The 23,362-nt window shown below is 38.7% G+C and overlaps 1 protein-coding gene and 2 long non-coding RNA genes across 6 annotated transcripts in view; 2 read left to right on the top strand and 1 right to left on the bottom strand.

Annotated features, from left to right (window-relative positions):
* The window catches only part of SERTAD4 (SERTA domain containing 4), a 24,865-nt gene extending 4,786 nt beyond the window's left edge, over positions 1 to 20,079 (bottom strand). Inside the window, exons 1-3 of one of the 4 annotated variants that reach the window (XM_026695810.2) lie at positions 19,351 to 20,076; positions 6,227 to 6,515; positions 979 to 1,094 (exon numbers count right to left, since the gene is read on the bottom strand). In XM_026695810.2, the coding sequence (XP_026551595.2) occupies positions 979 to 1,094; positions 6,227 to 6,515; positions 19,351 to 19,653 (708 nt within the window). In that variant the 5' untranslated portion in view covers positions 19,654 to 20,076. Of the gene's footprint in view, positions 1 to 978; positions 1,095 to 6,226; positions 6,516 to 6,619; positions 7,551 to 19,350 lie in introns of those variants that run through there. The other 3 variants (XM_026695811.2, XM_026695809.2, XM_087932933.1) reach the window with 3 other exon arrangements.
* Positions 7,803 to 17,201, top strand: LOC148127594 (uncharacterized). Its single transcript, XR_015743528.1, has 3 exons — positions 7,803 to 9,915; positions 10,716 to 10,917; positions 12,556 to 17,201. It is a non-coding gene; the product is annotated as an uncharacterized LOC148127594 (long non-coding RNA).
* LOC148127593 (uncharacterized) lies at positions 20,001 to 23,362 on the top strand. The gene is made up of 3 exons (XR_015743529.1): positions 20,001 to 20,110; positions 20,982 to 21,020; positions 23,132 to 23,362. It is a non-coding gene; the product is annotated as an uncharacterized LOC148127593 (long non-coding RNA).

Here is a 23,362-nt window from a genome sequence, read left to right as displayed (position 1 = left end):
AATTTTATATCTGAATCAGAATATTGAATTCCTGTTCCCCTAGCTTTAAAATAGTCAGTGTTAGCCAAAGGTACTGTGTGCATTTATGTCACATGAAAACAGGTATGGTACAGTAAACTAACATTGGGATGAAAAGATGTGTCAACTATAAACCCTGATTTCAGACTCCCAAATAAAGCTAGAATGGGATCCAAGAACACATGGCTTCCTGCTCCAGCCCATATATCACAGTAAACATATCATAGAAAGAGCATCTGTGGTTTTGCTTAGTCATTTCTGGGGCAAGAAGAATCAGGTAGGAGTATACATCTGCATGTTTTTTTGTGCATGATACACCAGGACTGTTCCAGGTTCTGGCTTTCTGTAATGTAGGACCATATCCAGTATTATTGGTCATCTCTGATTTATCTCTGATGCCTCCTGCATGCATCTTGCTTCCTTCCTTGCCATCTTTGTTAAGGTTTAAGTCAATTTTAGTGTTCATATTTACTATTTTAATGCTTTAATATTTTATCTTCTTGCTTTTATTGAGTGTACACTGCTTAGAGTTATCTCTAAGTGAGATAGGCAGCATGTATATTTAATAAATAAATAAATTTATATGCAATGGAAGGTGGGTTCAATATTTTGAGTGAGAAAGATTCTATACTCAACAAACCATAAATCATTTGTAGAATGATCATTTATGAACAGCAGAGGGAAAAATTACATTCTCATGATGCCAAGACACTATTAATTTGATACAAAAGAATGGCCCAGTCCAAATTTTCTTCATTAAAACAGAATTGATAGCAATAAAGAAAATAAAAGAATCAACCAGTTCATATTAACAGATTACAAGTTTAGAAAAAGCAGGCATAACTGCTTTTTCAAAAACATATTACTATTTATGGAAACTGAAATGCATTGCACTCAAGCAAATAGAAATTATACAATTTCAAATCAGAAACTCAGAAATAATAGCTTTTTGAAACTTACTTTGGGTGTACAGTTACTGAGTGGTGGATGAAAATCTTCTTCTTCCACATACTTTCTTTTAAAATATGTGATCTTAGACGGTGCTACAGGGTTTGGATTTCCTCTGTGGTGTAGTGCTATGGGAAATAGATTACATATGGTGTAAACTGTGTCTGACAGGTACAAAAGACCAATAAAGGAGAATGTTTGTAGCTCAGAGTTGAAATGAAAGTTCCTTGGTGTTCTCTGAGCTTGGTTGTTTTTCTTGCAGATATTTCATTACCCAAATGAGGTAACATCATCAGTGCAAAAAATACAAAAGAAAAAATATTCCAGCTTATCTTTACTGCTTTGGACATATATGTGTGTGTTCCAATGCAGTGAAGAGAAATGGGAATTTATCTATATCTATATCTATGTCTATCTATCTATCTATCTATCTATCTATCTATCTATCTATCTATCTATCTATCATATTTAATAATAGTTTATGTGAAAAATAAACTGAAGCAGTGGAAGCTTTTCCAAAAGATTTCTAAAAAAAAGAAATATGTTTATTTAAGAATAGTTGTCACGTTTAAACATTTTTTACATACTTGACTTTAAGACATTTTTATCCTACACGTCCAATCCATCTGGGGGGAAAAAAACACTGCAGCTTTCATCACTAAACTCTTTTACAATTAGCACTATGCCATCTTAAAAAGACTAATAATTTTAATACATTGCTAATAAAACAGTAGCTACTTATAATCTTCAAGGTTGATTTAACCAGAAACATATTTAATGACATTATGAAGATAGTCTTGAAAATAAAACTTTTTATATTCTTTTTTCATCATCTCATATTTTATCATATGCTTATATGTTCTTGAGTGATGCTGTTAAAAATGTTAATAAGAATGAATGAGTAATGCTGAGATAAACCAATTCTATAGAAGCCAAGAGTCATAGAGTTCCTCTGCAGAAGGGAAATTCCCACTTCATAAAACTTGCTGAGCTTGAGGCAGCTAGGGAAGAAAGACAAAGTGGTGGCTTGTAAACTCTTCCAGTTTTTAGAAATGTCTCCACCCATTGGTTTTTGGATGCTATCATATCTTATCAAAGCTATCATATCTTTTTTTTTTCTGACCTAAAAGTTCTACTTGGTTTAGATCCTATCTTTTTGGTCCTTGAAAGCACCAAAGTAGCAGGTTTTTCCCAACAACCTCTGCAGCCAACTTCCACCTCCACAAGCAGCCTCCTCTTGTACCACAAAAGCATAACAATGGCATTTTAAATGAGATATTGCCTGTGGAACTTGATTTCTCATTGGCCAATCTTCTAATAAACCCCTGAAATGTGAGTAGACAAATGGGAGATGCTGCTGTTATTGTCTCAAGTGCATGCATTTTTTCCCAATTTTTTTTTCTCTTTCACAACAGCTCTCTTATTATAGAAGATAAAGTAGATTCGTATGACCACTTCTGACAAGAAGGAACAATGTGCTTATGGGTAGAAAAATCTTATTTGTAATTTGTGTATCAAATATGCATAATTTGCTCTAAACCAATTTGAAAAGTTCTTTAAATTCAATGTAAAGGAAGTGATTTGGAACAGGTATCCAATATGTAATTACTCTGAACTCTTTAGAGACTGATGGTTATCACAATTTAGCCTGGGTCATGGTATTCCAATCAGACAGTGTGCTACCACAGAGAGTAAAAATTTAATTATTGCTACCATTTAATATGGGCACCTGTTTGGGATCATTGTATTTTTCCCTATGCTATTTTATGCTGTGCTAACACCCAAGAAGATAGATGGATCTTGACAGACTAGAACACTGGGCTGTATCTAACAAAATGAAATTTAATGTAGAGAAAAATAAAGTCCTACAATTAGGCAAGAAAAACCAAAAGTACACATATACACTGGGTGAAACCAGACTCAATAGCAGTAACTTGAGAGGGATCTTGGAGTCTTAGTGGACAACCAGCTAAATATGAGCCAGCAGTGTGCAGCAGCAGCCAAAAAAGCTAATGCAATCCTAAATTGTATTAACAGATGGATACAATCAAGATCAAGTGAGGTACTAATACCACTGTATAAAGCCTTAGTAAGACCACACCTAGAGCACTACATCCAGTTTTGGTCACCACACCATAAAAAAGATGTTGAGGCTCTAGAAAGAGTACAGAGAAGAGCAACCAAGATGATTAGGGGACTGGAGACTAAAACATATGAAGAACTGTTACAGGAACTGGGCATGGCTAATCTAGTGAAGAGAAGGACTAGGGGAGACATGATAGCAGTCTTCCAATATTTGAGGGGCTGCCACAGTCAAGCTATTTACTAAGCGCCTGTAGGCCAGACAAGGAATAATGGGTGGAAACTGAGATTTAACCTGTAAATAAGGAGAAACTTTCTGACAGTGAGAACAATCAACCAATGGAACAGCTTGCCCTCGGAAGTTGTGGGAGCACCATCACTTGAGACTTTCAAGAAGAGATTGGACTGCTATTTGTCAGAAATGGTGTAGGGTCTCCCGCTTGGGCGGGGGGTTGGACTAGATGACCTACAAGGTCCCTTCCAACTCTGATTATCTATTATCTGTTAACTTGAAACAAAAGCTATACAAAATGAAATGGGCACAAACTTCATTTTCAAAGAGGGTATTGACGTACTTACCCCCATCAATGTTTTTGATACTAACTATCAAAGTTGGAATGAGTCTTGTATATATAGTTATTCATGTCCAAAATATTGTTGTGGCAACTAAAAATGTTTGTAGTACTGCAAAGAAAATATTTAAACATTTAAATTAACACCAACATTGGGGAAGGGGAGTGCCTCATAAATTACTATCCAGTTTGTTTACACTTTTATTAATACGGATTTTAAATTTTAGCCTTCTTTCCTAGAAGTCTTTTCTAACACACATTTAAATCATGCTTCTAGTGTGAAATCTAAAGTCAAATTTAAGATAAGGGATCTTTAAGCATGTGTAGAATCATAAAGCAACTATAGTTTGCTCATATATAGTTCTAAATCAGAAGTAAGGAAGAACCAGGGAGGCCTCCAGCCCAGTTAGGATACTTATTTAAACTAAGGGTGGGAAATCTGCAGCTAGGCAATGGCATGCACTTTATAGTCTCATTTAATGCGCAGAAACAGAAAGCAAGAGAACTATGCAAACTTGCAAGGCAAAAGCTCTATTTCTGGCACTGGGTTCATATACCAGCAGCTCCCACTTCATTCATCATCCCCCGAAGCAGCCTCCCCCATTGACTCTCATCATGGGTCAATGGCCTTTTATAGAAAAAGGGCTCTTCTACACATCTGAACCATAGTCGAGTGATCAGGAATAAATCAGGATAAGCCTCAGCCTTGTCTGTTTTCCTCCTAAAGGAATATGAAAGTTTCTGCTTTTACTGCAATATACAACAATCCATGTTATGTCCAAACATGAGCAAATATTATTCATTTAGATTAAAGTTAGTTAATTCACATAGATGTGAAACCATTTGGCTTCAGTTTGTTTTGGATAACTTTGATTACAGGAGATTTCAATTCAGGAAGTTCCGATCCAACCCAAAGCTAAGGGTTGCTCTATAAACTATTTCATTTTTCTTCTCACAAACACAAAGCGTGAAGGGAGGAACACTTCAGTTCAAAATTCCTTCTTGTCAAAGCCTCTCCCCTAAAGATCCAAGGATTTATCCTAAATTCAGACAGAGGATGGGGCTTACTGTACGCACATACACACACAGAAAGAGAAATTATTCTTAGTAGAAATTATTCTTAAATGGGGATAATTTAACAGTCTTGTCCAAGCAGTCCATAACATTTCAGCTTACCGTGGGAGCCTTGTCATTAAATATACTGCCATACAAAACTAAAATAGTTCAAAATGACAAAAAATAAAGATATGCTAAAATTCTACTTGATATCTAGTTCTGTGGCTTTGGTTTTATTTTGGAACAAAAATGTCCACCTTTTATGGAGTATCATACAAGGAGCTCCACCAGACTAATGTCACACAATCCAGGCACAATTTTATCATATCATCCTCAGTTTATAAGGTCTGACCTCAAAAGACACCCGCCTCTACTTCTTCTCTCCACTCTCTCTTTAAATATAGGTATGTTGTGTAAATTCCAAAGCTCCACTCACATAGGAAAATGGAGATGGAAAGATTGGAAAATGCCTCTCATTTTGAAAAACAAACTACTGTGAAGCATCTGACTGACTACAAGTTGAATTTACTTTGAAGTTCATATTTTTCTCTGTTCATATTTTTCTCTATTCATATTTTTCTCACTGGAGCTCAGAAAAATCTAACAATTAAGAAAGGACCTTTGAGAAACTTATGAAAAGTGCTTTTTTAAAAAAAAAAAAATCGAAGTATTATCCTTGAATGGAGTAAGACAAAGAGGATGTTAGAAACAAGAAAACCAGCAAAGGAGGCCTTTGCCTGCACTAAATCTAATTCACCATCACAAGTCACAATAGTTGCTGCATCAAATACACAAACACACAGATTGCCCCCCCCCCCTTTTTTTTTTTGCTTTTGCAAAGCAGGCGTGAGAATTGAGATCACCCTCCAAAGTTGCACAGCAACCATAGGATCAGTTCAAGCAAAACCTTCTCCATGGAAAGCATGAACTTTTACCTTACAGAGATTTCCTGTAGAGGAGTTTATCGTAATTCATCTCTTTTGGATTCATCAGCCCCCTGCCCCACCCCTGCCTTTCACATCAGTGGCCTCTTACTATGTTAACTGCATGAAATGCCCATGTTTGGACAAAGCTCTCTCTCAGAAACTGGGGGAAAGCAAGCAGCCAAACTAGAGGGTTCTTGTCTCTTGCCCTGCTGGCAAAATTTTCCATTAGGGGAAAGCCGATTTGTTCACCCTCTTTACAAACACGATCCTGAAGCAGAAAGATTTGGGATCAGTTCAGGCATTTCCTAAATCTCAAGTAGTAATCCGGAGCTAAACATTTCCAATCTAAACCTGGCTGATAAATTGGTTGTGGAGACAAATGAAAGCAGAACCTAGCAACAGCCACCGAGTCAGTATGCTGGAGTGCTTAAGACGTTGGACTGGGACATGTTCCCACGTCCCCTCCATCATGGAAGCTTCCTGGTGGATTTCTGACCAGTCAGTCCTTAAGCCCCCACTACCTCCCAGGACGGTTGGGAGGAACCCAGCGGCAGTAATTCTAGACTCGCTGCATTGAGCTCCAGGAAAAGCCGGGGAGGAGGGCGAGCTGGTCTGTAGCATTACCTGAGGGCGGAGGCTGCCCAACCTGTGTCCGGCCGTCGCTGCCCTGCGGCGGCGACTGCTGTTGCGCCTGCCCCTGGGCGGTGCTGCTGCTGCTGCTGCTGCTGCTGCTGCTGCTGCTGCTGCTGCTGCTGCTGCCAGCGGCGGCGGCGGCGGCATCCGAGGCGGGGCTGCTCTTACTGCAACAGCGCGCTTCCCACAGCGGCTGGAACTCTCCGGCTCCTTCGGAAGAGACAATGGGCTCGCAGAAGCTGCTCAGGGGCAGCACCAGAGTCATCGCGGCGCCTCCGATCTGCAAACGGAGACAAAGATAGCGCGGCCGGTCAGGTCGGGCAGCGGCCGCCTTTCCTACCTCCCCCGCCACGCGCCCGCGAAGCTCGCCCTGCCCTGGCGTACCCTTATCCGGCAGCGGCCATTGCGTGCCTGCGCTCTGCAGTCAAGCTGGCATTTGGCATCTCCGCCGAGCCCTTGGCCTTCTCCTCCGGCCCCGAGGGACCGGTGCCTCCCGCTCTCGCTTGCCTTCTGCACCCGTTGCCCTCTCTCACCCTCCTCTCGACGCCGATCGCCTCAGTCAGTTCGCGCAGCCGGCTCAGAACGCCTCCGTCGGTTCGGGTTTTCTCTTCAGCACCTTGTATTTCACCTATTGCTTAAATGGGGAGGACGACCACCCGTTCCTCCTCGATGCATATAGAAGTAAGCGCCGCTGATCCCAGAGCCTTACGTCCAGCCAAATGGTTCAGGATCGCAGCCCTTCCCCAAGCAAGGCAACCTTTTCTCCCCGTTCACTGACCGTCTGCCCAAAATTCTTAATGCCGCTCACGATTCTTAATTCAGATTTCCTCTACAGTGAGAGAGAGGGGGAGAGAGGGAGGGAAGGAAGGAAGGGAAAGAGAAAGAAAGAGAGAGAGAGAGAGAGAGAGAGAGAGAGAAAGAAAGAAAGAAAGAAAGAAAGAAAGAAAGAAAGAAAGAAAGAAAGAAAGAAACCAAACAAACCAATCTAAGCGATATACCCAACTGCAGAGGAATCACTTTATTCTCTACAAATACAGCGATCCCAGAGACGGCATTGTATAGATGTCTCTTACGAGTGGCTGGTTGGTTGGCCTGCCTCTCTTTGCCTCTCTCTCTCCTTCTTTCTTTCTTTCTGTCTCCCCCTTCTTCCTTCTTCTTTCCCTCCCCAAGCGAAACAGAGCGAGACTCTTAGGTAGTTGTTTCCACCAGCTCGATTGGGTTGAACTGGATCTGCCTCCAGTCAAAACACTGAGATTAAGACAGAAAATTGGCTCTGGTTTCAAGCGGTGAGTTGCAATCCCACAGGAGCCAAGCACAACATCAGTGGAGCAAGCAGAATATTAAACAGGAGCAGGGATTCCGGGGCCAGAGCCAGGCTGTAAACCATCTATCCAATCCCATTGCAAGACAAGGAAAGGGAGAGGGAGAGGCAGCATTTCTGAGAAGGAGAGACAACCCACATTGCAATGTGCTTTCTACAGTAATGCATACTGTATATTCCTTGACGTACAAGCCAGATGTCTCCTCAGCTCTATTCCCCGCTCTTCAAGAAACAAGAATAATTCTATTTTCCATCTTGAATATTTTGAAGAGATTTGATGACTGCCAAAAGGCAAGTTTTCTCCAAAGTACGAGTGCACGGGTGCTAGTAATAAGTAAAGAATCAAAAGCTGATATTGTGTTAAAAATTATAATCTGACTGGCAAAATTAATAAAGAAAGTTAAAGGGGGATTCAAAGAATGAATGAGTTGACAGGGATTGTTTAATCATTTAATCCAATCTTCAGTTTCAAAAGAAAACAGATCTGCCCCTCTTAAATAGGACAGTCTTTTGGATATCTGTACAATACCCCTACAATATCTCTTCCTAGTAAGAACTTTGGCAAATTAAATATCCCTGTATCTTTTAATTTTTCCTCATAAAGTTTGGTTTCTAATCTTTTTTCATCCTAACAAATTTTCTTTGAATATATTCTAGCTTGTCTATATCTCTATTAAAGTGTGATTCCAAAAACTGCGCACAATACTCCCAAACATAGTCTAAACAGCTTGATTGCAACAAAAATGCTCCTTTCTGGTATCTAGAAACAATACTTCTGTTAATTCAATCCAAAATTGCTTTGGGCCTTTTAACTGCTACATCCTCTTTGATCCTATAATGGTCAGAGAGCCAGTTTGATGCAATGATTAAAGGCACCAGGCTAGAAACTAGGAGTCTGTGAGTTCTACTTCCACCTTAGGCATGAAATCATAACTGTGGGCCAATCACTCTCTCTCAGTCCTAGGAAGCAGGCAATGGCAAACCATTTCTGAAAACCTGGGATATTTCTGATATTTTGTTGCTGTATCTTTGATTACAGAAAATCAATTTTCTCCTTGAAGATGTAAACTAACTTTCCACAGTAGAGGAGCATTTGGGGACTTCCACACTAATGATTATAGGATTACCGAGCCAAAAACTTGCAATATAAAACCCACACTACCTTTAGAGCTCCACAAACTGCCAGTGCTGCTTCATTGTGCACCAACTGTAGCTTCCAAATGGTCTTCAAGGGTAGCCCTATGTAGAGTGTGTTACAATAGTCCATGTACAAGATGACTAGGGCTTGAATGACTGAGTACAGTGACTTTTGATTTAGGAGAGGCCGCAACTGGCACACAACATGAAGTTGTGCAAAAGGTTTCCTAGCCATGATTTCCACTTGATCTTCGAACAGAAGTCATGAGTCTGGGAAAAAACCCAAGTTGTAGGTTGGATCCATCTGGGTTACTATCATCCTATCGAGCATTAAAGATGCCAAAGTCCTGGATCTTGGAGATCCATGCACCTAAAGTCATTCGGTCTTGCCAGGGTTCAGTCAAAGCCTGTTGTCCCCCATTTATCCCCACAACCTCCAGGCACCACAAGAGAGTAGCAATGGTATTACATAGATGATCAGAGGTGGAAATATAAGGGGTGGGTATCATCAGCATATTGCAGATACAACCCATAGTGACAGATCAACTCACCCAGTGGTATTATCCATGGTATTAACATAGATATAACAATTCTTCAGTAGGGTAACTATACTATAGGATTCTAAGACCACCAAAATATATGAGCAATCTTAGAAAACTTTACAACTACAAAATGCCACAATGTTTGGTTTGATACCTTTTTTGCTTTTCTTTACATACCTATTCTTATTCAGCTAGCCACTGTTACAGCCTCCCATTTTGTTATTATTTTCTCTCCCCTTCATTCAGTTTCATATTCTATGGACTATTGGGGAAAAGATCTTTCCCATCTCCTCAATTTTTATTCTGAAATTATTTTTTGCATGCTTGCAAGCTTCATGCTAACTCTGCTGATAACTGTTTGCAGATTTTTGTTTGGACTTCAGTGGTATGGAAGCCCAGGTGAAATTAGAATTGAATTCAGTTTATAATCCTTAGGCTATCACAGGCTTCCCATGTTGCCAGCCAAGTGAATACATTAAGAGAACACCCTGAGGCAACCAAGCAGTCTGAAGGTTAAAATTTCATTACATGTGTGCAGTTCTGTTGGGTGATAGACTATTCCATTTCCTCAACTGTTCCATTTTCTCAACTATTCCATTTTCACTTACTATTCCTTTAGAGTCATTATGATGCTAATGAGAGAGCTGTAATGATGCCATTCACAATGTCAAGGAAAAAAGGTATTTATGCATTTCTAGAAAGCCACTAAAACAGAAGTTAAATTTAAAATACTTGTTACAACAATGCTGCAAATCTCCTGAAATCCCTACAGGCCAAAAAGTGGAGTGGAGGTGGAAGCAATATGGGGTATTGGTAGGGCCTCATTAGTTACCCTACATTCTGTAGCAACAGCATGTGGCATTACTAATTCTGAAACTCTGATTTCTTAGTTGCATGAAGTCATTCTTCTTTATCTGTACTTATGAAAAATGTACTGAATTTACATCTTTGGATCAAGAAGTGTGTATTTATAATTGTTTGACAATAGTCTTGTGTTTTAATAATTTTCAATTGATGGTTTTATATATTTATTGTTTTTATTAAGTCTATACACTGCCCAGAGTTACTTTCATGTGAGATGAGCAACTATACATATATGATAAAAATAACAAATAAATCTAACATCAATTTGTAGAAGCAGATATCCATTTCATCAAATGCAGAGTAAAAAAAGGGGTGATATAATGCAGAAATTAATCTAAGGGAGAGGTATCTCCAATATCTGGTTAATTAAATATGTGAATTGGGGAGGAAGTCATTGCATACAAATCAACACTATGTACGTTCCATTTTGAAAGGGATGTGTTATGTATATAGCATTTTATTTCCTTTTATTCATTTTGGCTTTTTGTTTCCTCCAGGGTCTTTGACTTTTATTTTTCTCTGCTTAAGATTAATGAAATCAAACACAGAACAATTCTAATGTTTCCCCCCCAAAAAATGCAGGTATATCTAATCACACATATGTTCATCTGAATAGGGTGTCAAACTGGTGGCCCGCAGGCCAGATGTATCATATGCAGGCCACACGCACCCCAGCTCCATGAAGGGAAAAAAACATTGCGATACATCACATGACAGCAACGTGACACCACGAGTTTAATACCCTTGATCTAGAAGAAGGCCTTAGAACTTGGCATTTAAAATGGCAGAGCAGGACTTCTAGTAAATTCAGCATGAAGGTAAGTCACTGAAAAACACTTTAAACAACAAGGCAAACACATTCGTTCATTTATTCATTCATTCAATTTTATGTATTGCAAACTATTGAGCTAAAGGGTCTACTATTGACCCTTTCCTAAGAGGTCTGTAGCAGGCATGCATAAGAGCACCAAAACGTGCCTACCGTACCTGTCCTATCGTTTCTTTTTTTCCTTATTTGTATCTATTTCATATATTTATAACCATGTTTTTACTTTTACCCGTTATCTAATAATTGTTTGACAAAATAAATAAATAAAATAAAAATAAAAACTCAGTAGTTTATAGCAATACAGCACAGTACTTCACTATGTCTGTCAAACACAGAAGGTTTCAAGGAAGTTATATCTCATATACTAGTTTACTTGTGGAACCTTGAATTCTTTTCAGCAGCCTTCCTTAAATAATAAATGTCATAATAAAAATCTCATCAGATTACATATGAAACAATTAAAAAAAAACACCAGAATTGTCACCATGCCTCCTACTATATAATTTAGATGGAAGAAACTCCACTGCTATTCATGGTCCATTTGAATCTAGGGAATGTTGGTTTTACTGAATTTTTCCCTGAATTCATATACTTCCAATATGGAATCTTTTTTTCAATTGCTAGAGAGAGAATTGTTAATTTAAGGAGAAAACTATTGTCAAAAATTGGGAATCACTCAAAGTTTGGTATAAGATGGGTAATTATATAAATGTTTTCAATAAATTAAATAATTGGTAGACTTACAGTATTTTATGCAAACCTTTTGTCTACCATCCAATTCAGCAAGTATAGGACTTTTATTGTATTCACAATTTTATTTTCTTCCTTCCTTCCTTCCTTCCTTCCTTCCTTCCTTCCTTCCTTCCTTCCTTCCTTCCTTCCTTCCTTCCTTCCTTCCTTTGTAAAGCTGGCTTGAAAAATATGCAAAAGCAAACAGTACTTAATATATATCTTTATGGAAATAAGACATGAACCCAAAGTGCTGCTTTTTTCCCACAGGAAAGGAAATGGAATATATGGAGTTGGGAGACAATTGTTGGTGTTGCCTATCAACAATCTTCTGATCAACCACCAGACACGAGTAGAGGGAAGCCAACAAGGGCTTAGTGGTCAGAGGAAGAAGCTTAGGGAGGACCTATCCTAATAAATCAGATAGTTAAAAGTGGCAATAGGAAGTTTGTACTTTCTGACTTGCAACATTCTGTTAATGTACCATTGCAGTAAAATAGGTTTAGCTCACTTAGTTATGTTTTTTTATCTTGTTTACCTAAAAGGGCTGAAAGGAAATTAGGTAAGCCCATCTGTAGCAAGATTATTGATGCAGATATATGAGGTATAAGGTGTTTTCATTTCTGCTGGTGATTTTATTATTTTAAAGCCACTCACATGGCAAATGGTTAGTCAAACATATTAAGTGAGTGAGTAAGTGAGTGAGTGAATGAATGAATGAATGAATGAATATAGAAGCAGAAAAGCAATTTCCCATCCAAGAGTCTGGCAATACTCCCTTTTATAATCCTGTAATCTCTTAATTTGGGGTAGAATTGGGCCAACTGGATGAAGTTAAGCATTTACTGGCTGGATGCCACATGGAGTTCACAGCAGGTATTGTTTCTTTGTGTCCTAGGAGAGCATCATCTGCTGCTACCTAAGATTGAATTCTCAACCTTCAGAATGGAAAGTGAGCATCTTCACCACTAGGTCACCATGTGGCTCTATCCAAGTTCCTCAATGTATTCATGTATCCATTGGTCATACTAATTGGAAATTTGGAAAAGTTTATTTAAGTATGAAAAGTACAACCCAGTATATCTGGATGGCACTAGATAAAGAACAGATAAGACATAACATGATAGGGGTGCAAGAAATTTAGTTATCTTTGCATTCAAGATTGGAGGAAAATTGTTAAAATTCTGTAAAATATTCTAATAGATACTTCAGGTGACCAAAATTGCTTCCCCTTGAAATTAGATATGAAACATTGATTACTTTCTCTATGTAGCCAATAATGTGCCACCTATTAGCTGTGATGAACCAAAATAGATGTTTTTAAGACTCAGTTACAGAAACTGTACAACTATGTCTAATAAATACTGTACATACATACTAACTTTAAACAGTGAGGCTCTCTGGATCATCCTAAGATAAATGTCTGAGAAAATTCATAAAATTGATTCAGCTGTTCCACAACAGAATGACAGGACAGTTTTTTTACAACGGTGATACATCAGCTGTATTTGCCATTTCCATTGGGATAACACAGGCTTTTGTGCTAGTCCCAGTCTTCTTCAATCTATTTTTTTGCTTGTTTGTTGTTATGTGCTATCCAGGGTTTGAAGAAGTATACATCAAATATCTAATGGACAGTTCTCTCTTTGACTTTTGCCACTTGAACAACCAGACAAAGTATCTCCAAGAAACCCTCTTTGTTGTGTGCTCCTGGTCAGTGATAAAGTCAGTGATCTACAGTTGACAGCTGAACAAGTTCTCAGATTCTATTATGCTCTTCAGCTTATTTATCAGCCTGAACAAGACTGAAGTACCAGCTGGTGTCAAACATCAAGTCCATAGAACAAAAAAACAATATTAATGACATTCAGCTAACAAATGCAAACAGCTTCAAATACCTGAGAAACATCATCTTGAGTAATAGATCTTTGGACAAAAAAATTGACTCCAAAATCAGCAAAATCAGCTAGGCATTGGGGCAGCTTCATATCAGAGTATTCAATCAACACAACATACATATTTCCACAAAGCTGAAAGTCCACATAGCTTCATTATTCCTTTTTTCCTTATATGGATGTGAGTTGTCAACTCTGTACCAAAGGCACATCAAACAACTGCAGAAATTTCATATGTGCACTTTCCACTCCATCCTTAGCATGTGTTGGCAAGGTTGTGTCTCCAATCTGGAAATCTTGGATCACAAAGAGTAAATCTGCATTGGGCCTCTGATTATGAGAGCCCAGATGAGGGGAGGACTCATCACAGGATGACAATAGCTTGCCAGTTGCTGTATAATGTACTGAACTCTGGGAAAAGGTCTTGAGGTCAGTCATACAAGCATTGCAAGACACTGTGAAAGAAATTCTAGCCACAGGAACTAGCAGCTTTAGCTGTTGACAAAACCCACTGGTGAATCATTTGTTATGAAGTCTCCTCCAGCTTTGGAGGCAGGCATCATCAAAAACTGGTAGAAAACCATAAGCACTAGATTCTGTGCTTTCAGACTGGAACAACAAAGCCACCAGTGTGTCGATAGATGAACTGCACAGTAGCATGCCTTCTTCAAATCTAAAGGACTACCATAAATATAACTATGAACTCTTACATAGGCTAAACTATATAACCTGTGAAGTCCATGTCCCTAGGCATACAATTCCAATTTAGGAGCAATTTTGGAGAGGCTAACAGATCTGGAAACCACATGTGGCCACAGGTAATCAAGTTTAAAGGAAGAACTATGGGCTGAAGAGAATGTGAAAATAAAAAATGAGATAAAACAAAGGAACTTTAATATATATGATTATACGATACCATATATATTGGTTCACTGGTTCATAGTTTTCTCATGTAAGTGCTGTCTGGCAACATAATTATTACTCAGCTTTTTTCTGTTAAGTATTGCACTGGAAATTAAGATAATAATAGCATCATATATCTGTTACTTCCCTAAAACAGCACAAGGGTTAAATGAGGCTTCAATATTCATGTTACATTATCACATTCTAATGCTGAGGCAGTATACTCATTTTTAAACAAATTCAGTAGCCTTGGTAATTGTTGACTATTCTTTTTTCAGAGAAATATTCACAGGTTTGCTGGATTGCAAATGGCTTAATGGACAATTAGAAATATAAAACAGCTTTCAAATCTCTCTGACCAACAAGTATGAGCATCTTTTGCCATTGGCCAGGCTCAGAATGTGAAAATCAAAGTTTAGCAACATCTGGATGGTTACAGACTTCCTTTCCCTGTCTATATACATGCAGACATATATTTATAGAGAGAGATTTCTTCAAAATAAGTTAAGAATAGTATTTTCTGGGTACATAATAAATTGTCAGTATATTAACATTTTATGAGTAGACTCATAAAAATTATTAAAAAGGGTTGGTGACAAAAAAAACTTTTAAAAATTATCATTCCTCTGTTTCTTCCAAAAATATTAGAATTATATTATATTACAATGTTCTCCAAAGTTTAAGACATTTTTTTAAAGTTCTTACTTTTACACACCCTCCTGAAATCTCTACAAACAGCTATTTCAAATTGTTTTATTTCCTGCATTTTTAAAAAAAGTTGGGATTAATTAAATGTCAATTAACTGGCATAATTTTTACACAGGTTTTTTAGAATATGCCATCAGAAAAAGATGTAATTGCAGTAGTTATAATTAATAACTCTTAATTAATAATTAATAAGTCTCTCAGGACAGAGTCACTGAAGGTACAAAGTATATCTAAATGTTGCATTCACTTCTCAGTTCTAATATGACCACAGTACATAGATTTCTCTCTGAAAAATGACTTGGTGAAAGAAATGTGAAGAGTACAGGTACTAATTCTCATTTAACAACTGGGACCAGCAATTCAGTCATTAAGTGAAGTGATGTGGTAGAATCTCCAACTATTGAGGAGGAAGGTATTAAGAGGAGGCCAAGCTTAAAGTCCTTATACTGAAGAGAGCAGCACAGACCCAACCTCCCCCCAAAATCATCAAAGCTGCAAATCTGGCTGCAAATGAAGGTACAGGAATGTACATATCCCAGGATAATGTCATAGGATCCAATCTGAGTCAGTCACTGGGACCAAAGGTTTATTTTTTCAACCTTTTGGGCTCATGCCATCATCAGGAAACTTCTCTCTCTCTCCAGAATATGTGCACTGGGCTGTTCTAGAAATTATTTGTATGTATATGGTGCCTGGTTGTGTGTAGCTGATCAGTTGTTAATTTGGGAGATGGTTGGCTATTAAATCATTGATTGTTGTTTCCTTGTGCCAATGTGCCCTCAGCTCATAAGAACCTGGTAAATCTGAGTTATCTGACTGTTCCCCAGGGAATACAATCAGTTTGTCAAGGTTCTTGTAACATGGGTGAATAACAATAAAGTTTCTGCTTATTCATGAGAGGTTCTGATTGCTTTTGCCTGACAGGTGACCACTAAGTGAAACATCATGATTTTACTATTTTACTTCAGCTTTCCTTTGCTTTATAGACTTGCCAAAGTCGCAAGGACTGGTCACAAAGTTACTTTTTTAATCACAATCATAATAGCAACAGTTTCTAAATGAAAACTACCTGTAGGTCTCCTTTCAAACTTAAATGGACACACAGTTTGAAAATTCATGAAAATTTGTAAATTCTATTCTGTTTGAGTGTCAAATTCACATCGTCATGGCAGCATCACATGACATATCAGGACATTTTTCCCCTTTACTAAGCCGGGCGTGGGCGTGGCCAGCGCGTGATGCATCTAGCCCGCAGACCAGGATTTTGGCAATCTTGATCTAGGAATTTGAATTGTGTACCCATAGTTCTAGGAAAACCTCCATGTGATACAACAATTAAGAACCCATAAATACTTTGAGAATAATAAAATGTTCAAGATTCTAAACTATTCTGTTCCAAGTACCATGTTTTGCTGCAAGGCTGCTGATAATATTGACACTGCTATTTTGATTGAAATTTTGCATATATACGTGTTATTTTTGACATAACGTTCCAGTTATCTTAAAAGCAATTTCATATAATTTTTTAAATAGAACAGCAGTACTTTAGGATGCATCTATTAGCAGGCTTCTTAGATTTATTCCACTACATTTGTCTTTGGTATGAATTCATCCTTGGAAAATTTTCATAGATAAATCATCTCTATGAAATATTTTACATGATTTATGTAAATGAATGATTACTTTTAAAGGGCACATTTATCATATGGATACTGTGGGAAAGAATCAATACAACATCCCTTATAGATCTATAGAACAATTGAGTTTCATGTAGAAAATTGTTTTTATACCGTATGATATGAAATTCAAAATGGCATTTTGATATTACTTTTAAAGAAAAAACAGGTCAAGGGACTGAGTGGGTTGATAAACTTCTCTTCTTAACCAAGATTTCTAAAATCACATGTTGGTTCTTTTGATTCTTTAATTACTCTCTTTAAAATAAGTACCAATTAAAATTGCCTTTCCAACTGATTTTGTACCCCAATGTAGCAGTACATAAATGTCACTGACACAATAAATTAGATGGTTTATGAGTTAATTATATTGCTGCCTTATCTTCTGTCCACTGAATAATGCAAGCAAAACCAAAGTTAAGCATTCTGAAAAAAGGCAAGTTGTCTTTGCTATATCATGTGCTACTTTACATGAAGTTTAAGAGCTATTATTACACTTTTAACAAGATTCCTACTAAAAAGAAATAAATACCAAAAGAACAATTCCAAAGAAATAAATGACAAATATTGGCAACAGGCTTTCAAGACCAAATCCATTCTTTGCAGAAGTCTACACCAGCTACTTCACCTCTTAATTTCAATTAAAATCAATGGTGTAAGTTGCCATAACAACTTTTTAATGTTTTCTTCTTTTAAATTCCTGCCTTCTACCTTAGAGGCTTTCCTTAAGATGCCATTTTTAGATTAAGTTGTACATTTTTAATGATTGAGTCATCATGGCAAGCAAAGAAAATGGGAATCATGTATCTTCAAATGCTAAGGCACTGCAGCAAAATACTATAAACACGTCCCCAAATTGACTAAGACCAAAAGGTGACAGTGGATATTATCAGCAGAACACAGAACCATATAATTAGCACATGTACCATCTTAGTACTATTCTGTATTGTTTTTCTATCAGTACTGATTTATTTATTACAGTTAGAATGGTTCTCTTAGACTAACACAACTATACTGGCAGCAAATAAGCTAAATCAGCTCATTTCCAAACATTACAAGCCATATTTTTTTCTTGTCCGCTTCAGAAATTTACCTTAGTGTACAGTATTTGTGTCATTATTAATCTATTAATCATGCCTTTTGTGTTTCTGCCTTACATTAAGAGACAGGCAGGCAGTCTACATTTACAGTATCTGAAAGTCAGTAGCAAAACTCTAACTGAATGTTTCAGTTTGCCTAAATCCCATTTGCCAGCCACCTCATCTCTATTTATTTATTTATTTATTGAATTTATTTATTTATTGAATTTATATTGCCCATGGCAACTCAAGGCAGCTTACAGAATATAAAACCACATTTAAAACAATAAAACTAATAAAAAGAATCAAATCAATTAATATAGTATAATATAATAAAATCACTCCCACCCCGCCGACAACAGACTTTCACTTAAGCATAATTAAGTGTGCCTGTGTGTGTGTGTGTGTGTGTGCGTGTGTGTGTATGTGTGTGTCCGTCCAAAACCACGTGCCTGTTAATGATCACAGACGCACAAACGCGCCTGTAGAAATCGCACCCACGGTTTTTGAAGTCGCTGCCAGCCAGTCCTAGAAAGCCTCAGGGAAACGACTGGCCGATCGGCTGCTCTCCCCCCACTCCCACCACCACCACTTCTCAGTCGAGAAACTGCGTGGGGGTGGGGGAGGATGCTCCTAAGCACGGGGAGCCCCCGGGAAAAGGAGGCTGAATTAAGGGGGCTGTTTGAGAGGGAGCGATTCATGAACACTGAAAGCGACCCGGTTATTTATAATCTCCGGGAAAGGGTCGGGGAGTCTTCTCCTTCATAGAGAGAGCCTGGCGCGGTTTCTCGCAAAGGCGAGCGAAGGCGGGGAGAGAAACGGGAGGGAAAGAGGGCAAGGCGAGCGCCAGGCTTCGCGTAGTTTTCCTTTCCTCAAACGGCCAGAGAGGATGCCAGTTTCACACACAGACGCGCGCACATCTCCAAAGACTTTTTCTTTTTTTGGGGTGGTGGTGGTGGTGGTGGTGGTGATGACGGTGGCGCTGGTGAGAGAAAAGAGGCAGCTACGCCTCTCACGACGAAGACCTCAGACAAACACACCGGGCGCCCCCTCTTCGTTGTCTCCCCTTTTCGCTCCAAAAGGGCAACCTGAGCCCTCAACGGAATCCCGCCCTCTCCTTAGGACCGGTCACTCTGCATCTTCTGTGGTTTTGCCTTACCGTCCCTCCCCCACCCCGACACCTTAAGAGAGACCCGCGCTTTATGTCCCGTCCCTTCGCCGTTCCCCCATCCCCCCCAGATACCCTTCGCCTGAGGAGAAAACAGATGCCGCCTTGGAGAAGCGGAGCGGAGGCCAGGAAAATCCGTCCCCCCCCCCTCTCCGGTCAACCCTTGGACCCCTTCACGCGCGCCCTCCTTCCCCCTCCCCCGTAAGGGCCTCCCCTTTCCAGCCAATGCCAAGTCGCTTTGCCGGACCGTCTTCTTCTTCTTACCCGCGGCTCTGCGTGGCGAGCGGCGGCGATACTTCCCTCTCTCTGGATCCCGCTGGCGGCCTCTTTTAGGCTTGCCCTCAATGCCCGCTGTTTCTCCGGGGAAGGCGGCGGGGAGGTGGGGCGGGTGTGGAGGAGGAGGAGGAGGACAGTCTCCTCCTTCGCGCCCTCGCTGGTCTGCAGGAGGCTGTTGTGGTTGATGCTGATGAAGAAAGAGCCTCTCGCTCCAAAAGCGAAGGAGCGTGTGAAACCAGTCGGTCCTGTTTTTGCGCATTCATGTACACCCCTGGATATGTTATTGTACATACATACATATACATACACACGCACGCACGCACGCACACACAGATCTCGGGTGCCCCCGGGGTTACAAAGGGAAAGGAACGCTACCCGCGCCTTCTAAAGGCTCCCGCCGCAGCTGGCAGGCTAAGCAAAAGGGGAGGGCAGGCAACGAAACTCTTGTTCAGTAATCTCTGGCTCTCTGTCACCTCCAGCTAGGGGCGAAAGGAGCCCTCGAGCCCGAGGGGTTAAAGACCCTTCACCCTCCCTTCGCCCTCTTTCCCGCATCCTTGCGGTGCAGAAGGGCTACTCCTGCTGCTGCAAGGGGCTACGGCTGAATTTGTTCGGTTCAAACGAGACCATTGTTGTTTACAGCCTTGCGTTGTTGTTGTTGTTTTTTTCCAGCAGTCTTTTCATCTCCTCAAGTCAAGGCACAGCAGATAGGAACCAGACGAGGAGCTGGAAGGCCAAGCATTTAAAGGAGGTGCCTGATCTGCAGGATAAGACTTTCCTCATGGGTATGGGTGGGAGAATACAGCCGCTTTGGCAATCAGATGCTCCTGGGTGACTCATTTTGCTTTTTTTGCCCTAGTTGTGGTTTGTGGGATTTCTGGCCCAGTGTGGTCTTGGGAGTTAGTCAGCCTTATACATTTCTAAAAGTAAATAAAATCAATTTATGACAGGATAGCTCTGTGCTTAATATTAGATACATTATATGAATGATGGCTTGATATACCTACCTCTGTTTCAAAGTTTTATGCAAATAAGGAACTGAGAACTAGTTATCAATTTCAACATCAGGTCCAATTTAGCAAGACTTTCCAGGAGCTCTCCAACCCTAAATATAGCTGCCTTTTTTTAAAAAAAGGCTGAGCTAATTACTTCTTAATTAACTGCCACTGATAATATGAGTGGTTAATGAATACATTCTGTAAAACCTGCTTTGCTCAGCTTTACTTTTTGATCAATCTATGGGAATTTCTTTGAAAAGATTATTATCTTATCTTTAGTTAGATGATTAACTTCAGGACTCAGGTTAAAACATCTATTTTGATCTGAAACAGGGGTGTCGAATTCGCGACCCATGGGCCAGATGCATCATGTGCTGGCCCCGCCCAGTTTAGCAAAAGGGAAAAAAGTCCCAATACATCACATGACACCACTGTGATGATGCAAGTTTGACACCCCTCATCTAAAACATCTCTAAAATATCAAGGAATTTCAGAAAGACCACTAGCATTCAATACCAATTCTAAGGATTTACTAGGATGTTAAGAAAATATTCTGATCTATTCTGTGAAATGTACAAATGTGAATCTTCTCACCTTTTTGTTCCTTTTTCTTTTCAAATTTAGATGTTTCCAGGCTCAACTGAATAAGCTGAATAAAGCACTGTAGGTGGTAAAATAGTGATTATGAATATCAAACCATTTATTACATTAACTTAAAAAGAAGCAAAATGTAACTGAATATTGTAATTTCAAACCCAGTTAGAAAGCTTTGTAGATAAGCAAATAAAACAAGGATACCATTTTACATGATTTATTAAATCATGATACTATCAGATAATACACATATACCTCACATAATAGCACAAGTTAGTCTGAGGCTTGTTTTGCAAAATAAAGCAACAAAATATTAATTAGAGAAAAGGAAAACAGTGACCTACTAAAAATGTTGTTTAAAGTGGAAGCTTCGTTTGCAAGCATGCACACAAGCAAGCAACAAAAGAATAAAGATTATAAATCTCAAAAGTTGAAATTTATACAAAAGTTGACTAGCTTGTTCATATCAAGAGTGCAAAGGGCTAAACATATCTATGTTTATACCAAAAGGACAATTGTGTTATCTATTTTCAAATTAATTTAATAATTAAGTCTGAGAGGCAATTTAGTGTGGTAGTTTAAAGCACTGGGCTAGAAACTGGGGGACCATGGCTTCTAATCTTGCATTAGGCACACAAGCAGCTGGGTGGCCTTGGCCATGTATTGCCTCCTTGGCCAGGAAGGAGGCAACACCCTTCTGAAATCTTGCCACCACATGAACTTGTCCAGGCAGTTGCAAGGAGTCAATAATGACTCAAGGGCACACACAAAAACTCAACTTAAAACCTGGTTGTTTAGAATTATTTTATTTCACATTTAGAGCTAGCTGATTCTGTTTTGTAAATGTAAATTGTATTTCTGAATTTACCATGTACTTTTATGAACATGCAAGTATAACTGAAATGAATTGAACTGATTTTGTATGAGTCTGCGAACAAAAGCCTAAAATTGTTAAGAGTGCAAGAAGCAATTTAAAGATTTACAAACTCCAGAAATGTAATTATATCTGAAGTGTGAATTGTAAAGATGTATTGCTGAACCTAACCATACACTAAATATCACTTAATATTACCATCCCACTGCCCCAAAACAGTACCCCATAATAATCAGCTCCAAGGGGGGAAAATCTTTAATTTAGTCTAATGCACTCAGAGAGCAGCCACATTAGAAAGTTGCCTGCAGAGCAAATACTTCCAGATGTCTGAAGAGATCTTTCAAATATTTGCAGTGTATTTCTTGTAAAGAGCATGAATTTAGACTTACTGCTTGCCTATGAAACACAGACTAAAGAAACAGCTGATGAGCATTCAAAGCATTGAGCATTTAAAAAAGGAGCTACATGCTACAAAGCTTTTTAAACACAACCTTGGTGATAGCACCCAGATAAATTTATACATTTTCCAGGCAGACTGAGGAGCTGAAGCATAGGAGTTATGCCATATTAAAAAAAATTAGATGAGGAAATTGAAGCTAAATATTTTCAAGATGGTGACTCTGTGGATTGGTCCAAAAATTAATGAAGTGCCTTGCAATAAGTTGCATTTCCCTGACAATGATTTATTAATTAGAGAAAATCATTGATTCAGATTAATAGAGTCTTGGATTGAACCTGATACCTTGACAGGTTTGAAAACACAATTGAAATGTAATAGGCTTTCTGATATTTTGAACTTGGTGGTATCGGAAAAACACTTATAATTTTCCTTTTATTTGGACAAATTTGAGAAGGGGGTCTTGATGGTGTAATGGACTCTAGTGTTAATGGGTGGCATGCCAGTAGATTTTATTTATTTGGGCAAATTCTATTGTGATGTTTATGTCATACTCGTCTGTTAGAAGGTGTTTAGGCAGATTCACTTGAAGAACAAGAGAAAGAAATTTATTTAGTTATCCTTTTTGATCTGAAGCAATGCTCTCTTTTCCCTTTCCCCAAATCCATGCCATTTTATTTTTATCATTTCTTAATATCATGCCCTAATTTCCTCAGCTTTCATTCTTGTTAATCCCTCATTTTTTTTCAGAAACTAAAGAGAAATGCCTCTATTATTTTATTACCTGTTTGCTTTGTCTTGCATCAAGTAAGTCTTCACTATATTAAAGTCTCTGATATTTAGGTTATCAGCTGTTAAATTATCATATATAATGTAGATCAGTTGTTCTCAATCTTCTCTTCAACACAGACTCCCTTAAATACCTTTTGTGATCATGTCTATGGACCACCAAGACTTAAGATTTAAATCATAACATTTCTTCAAGCCTTTGCAGACCCCCTGTGATGACATTGCAGCCCCCCAGGGGTCTGCAAATCACAAGGTGAGAACCACGATGTAGATTATTTCTGTATGTCAAAAAATCATGTACAAACACAAAATGTATCATAGTAAGAAACAGCTAACTTCTTTAATGATTTA

The sequence above is a fragment of the Pseudonaja textilis genome, chromosome 1 (genome assembly GCF_049901715.1).
Source record: "Pseudonaja textilis isolate UNSWEBS1 chromosome 1, rPseTex1.2, whole genome shotgun sequence".
NCBI classification, from domain to species: domain Eukaryota; kingdom Metazoa; phylum Chordata; class Lepidosauria; order Squamata; family Elapidae; genus Pseudonaja; species Pseudonaja textilis.
Note: the sequence above shows the minus strand (reverse complement) of the source record. Positions and strands in the feature narration are given on the sequence as shown.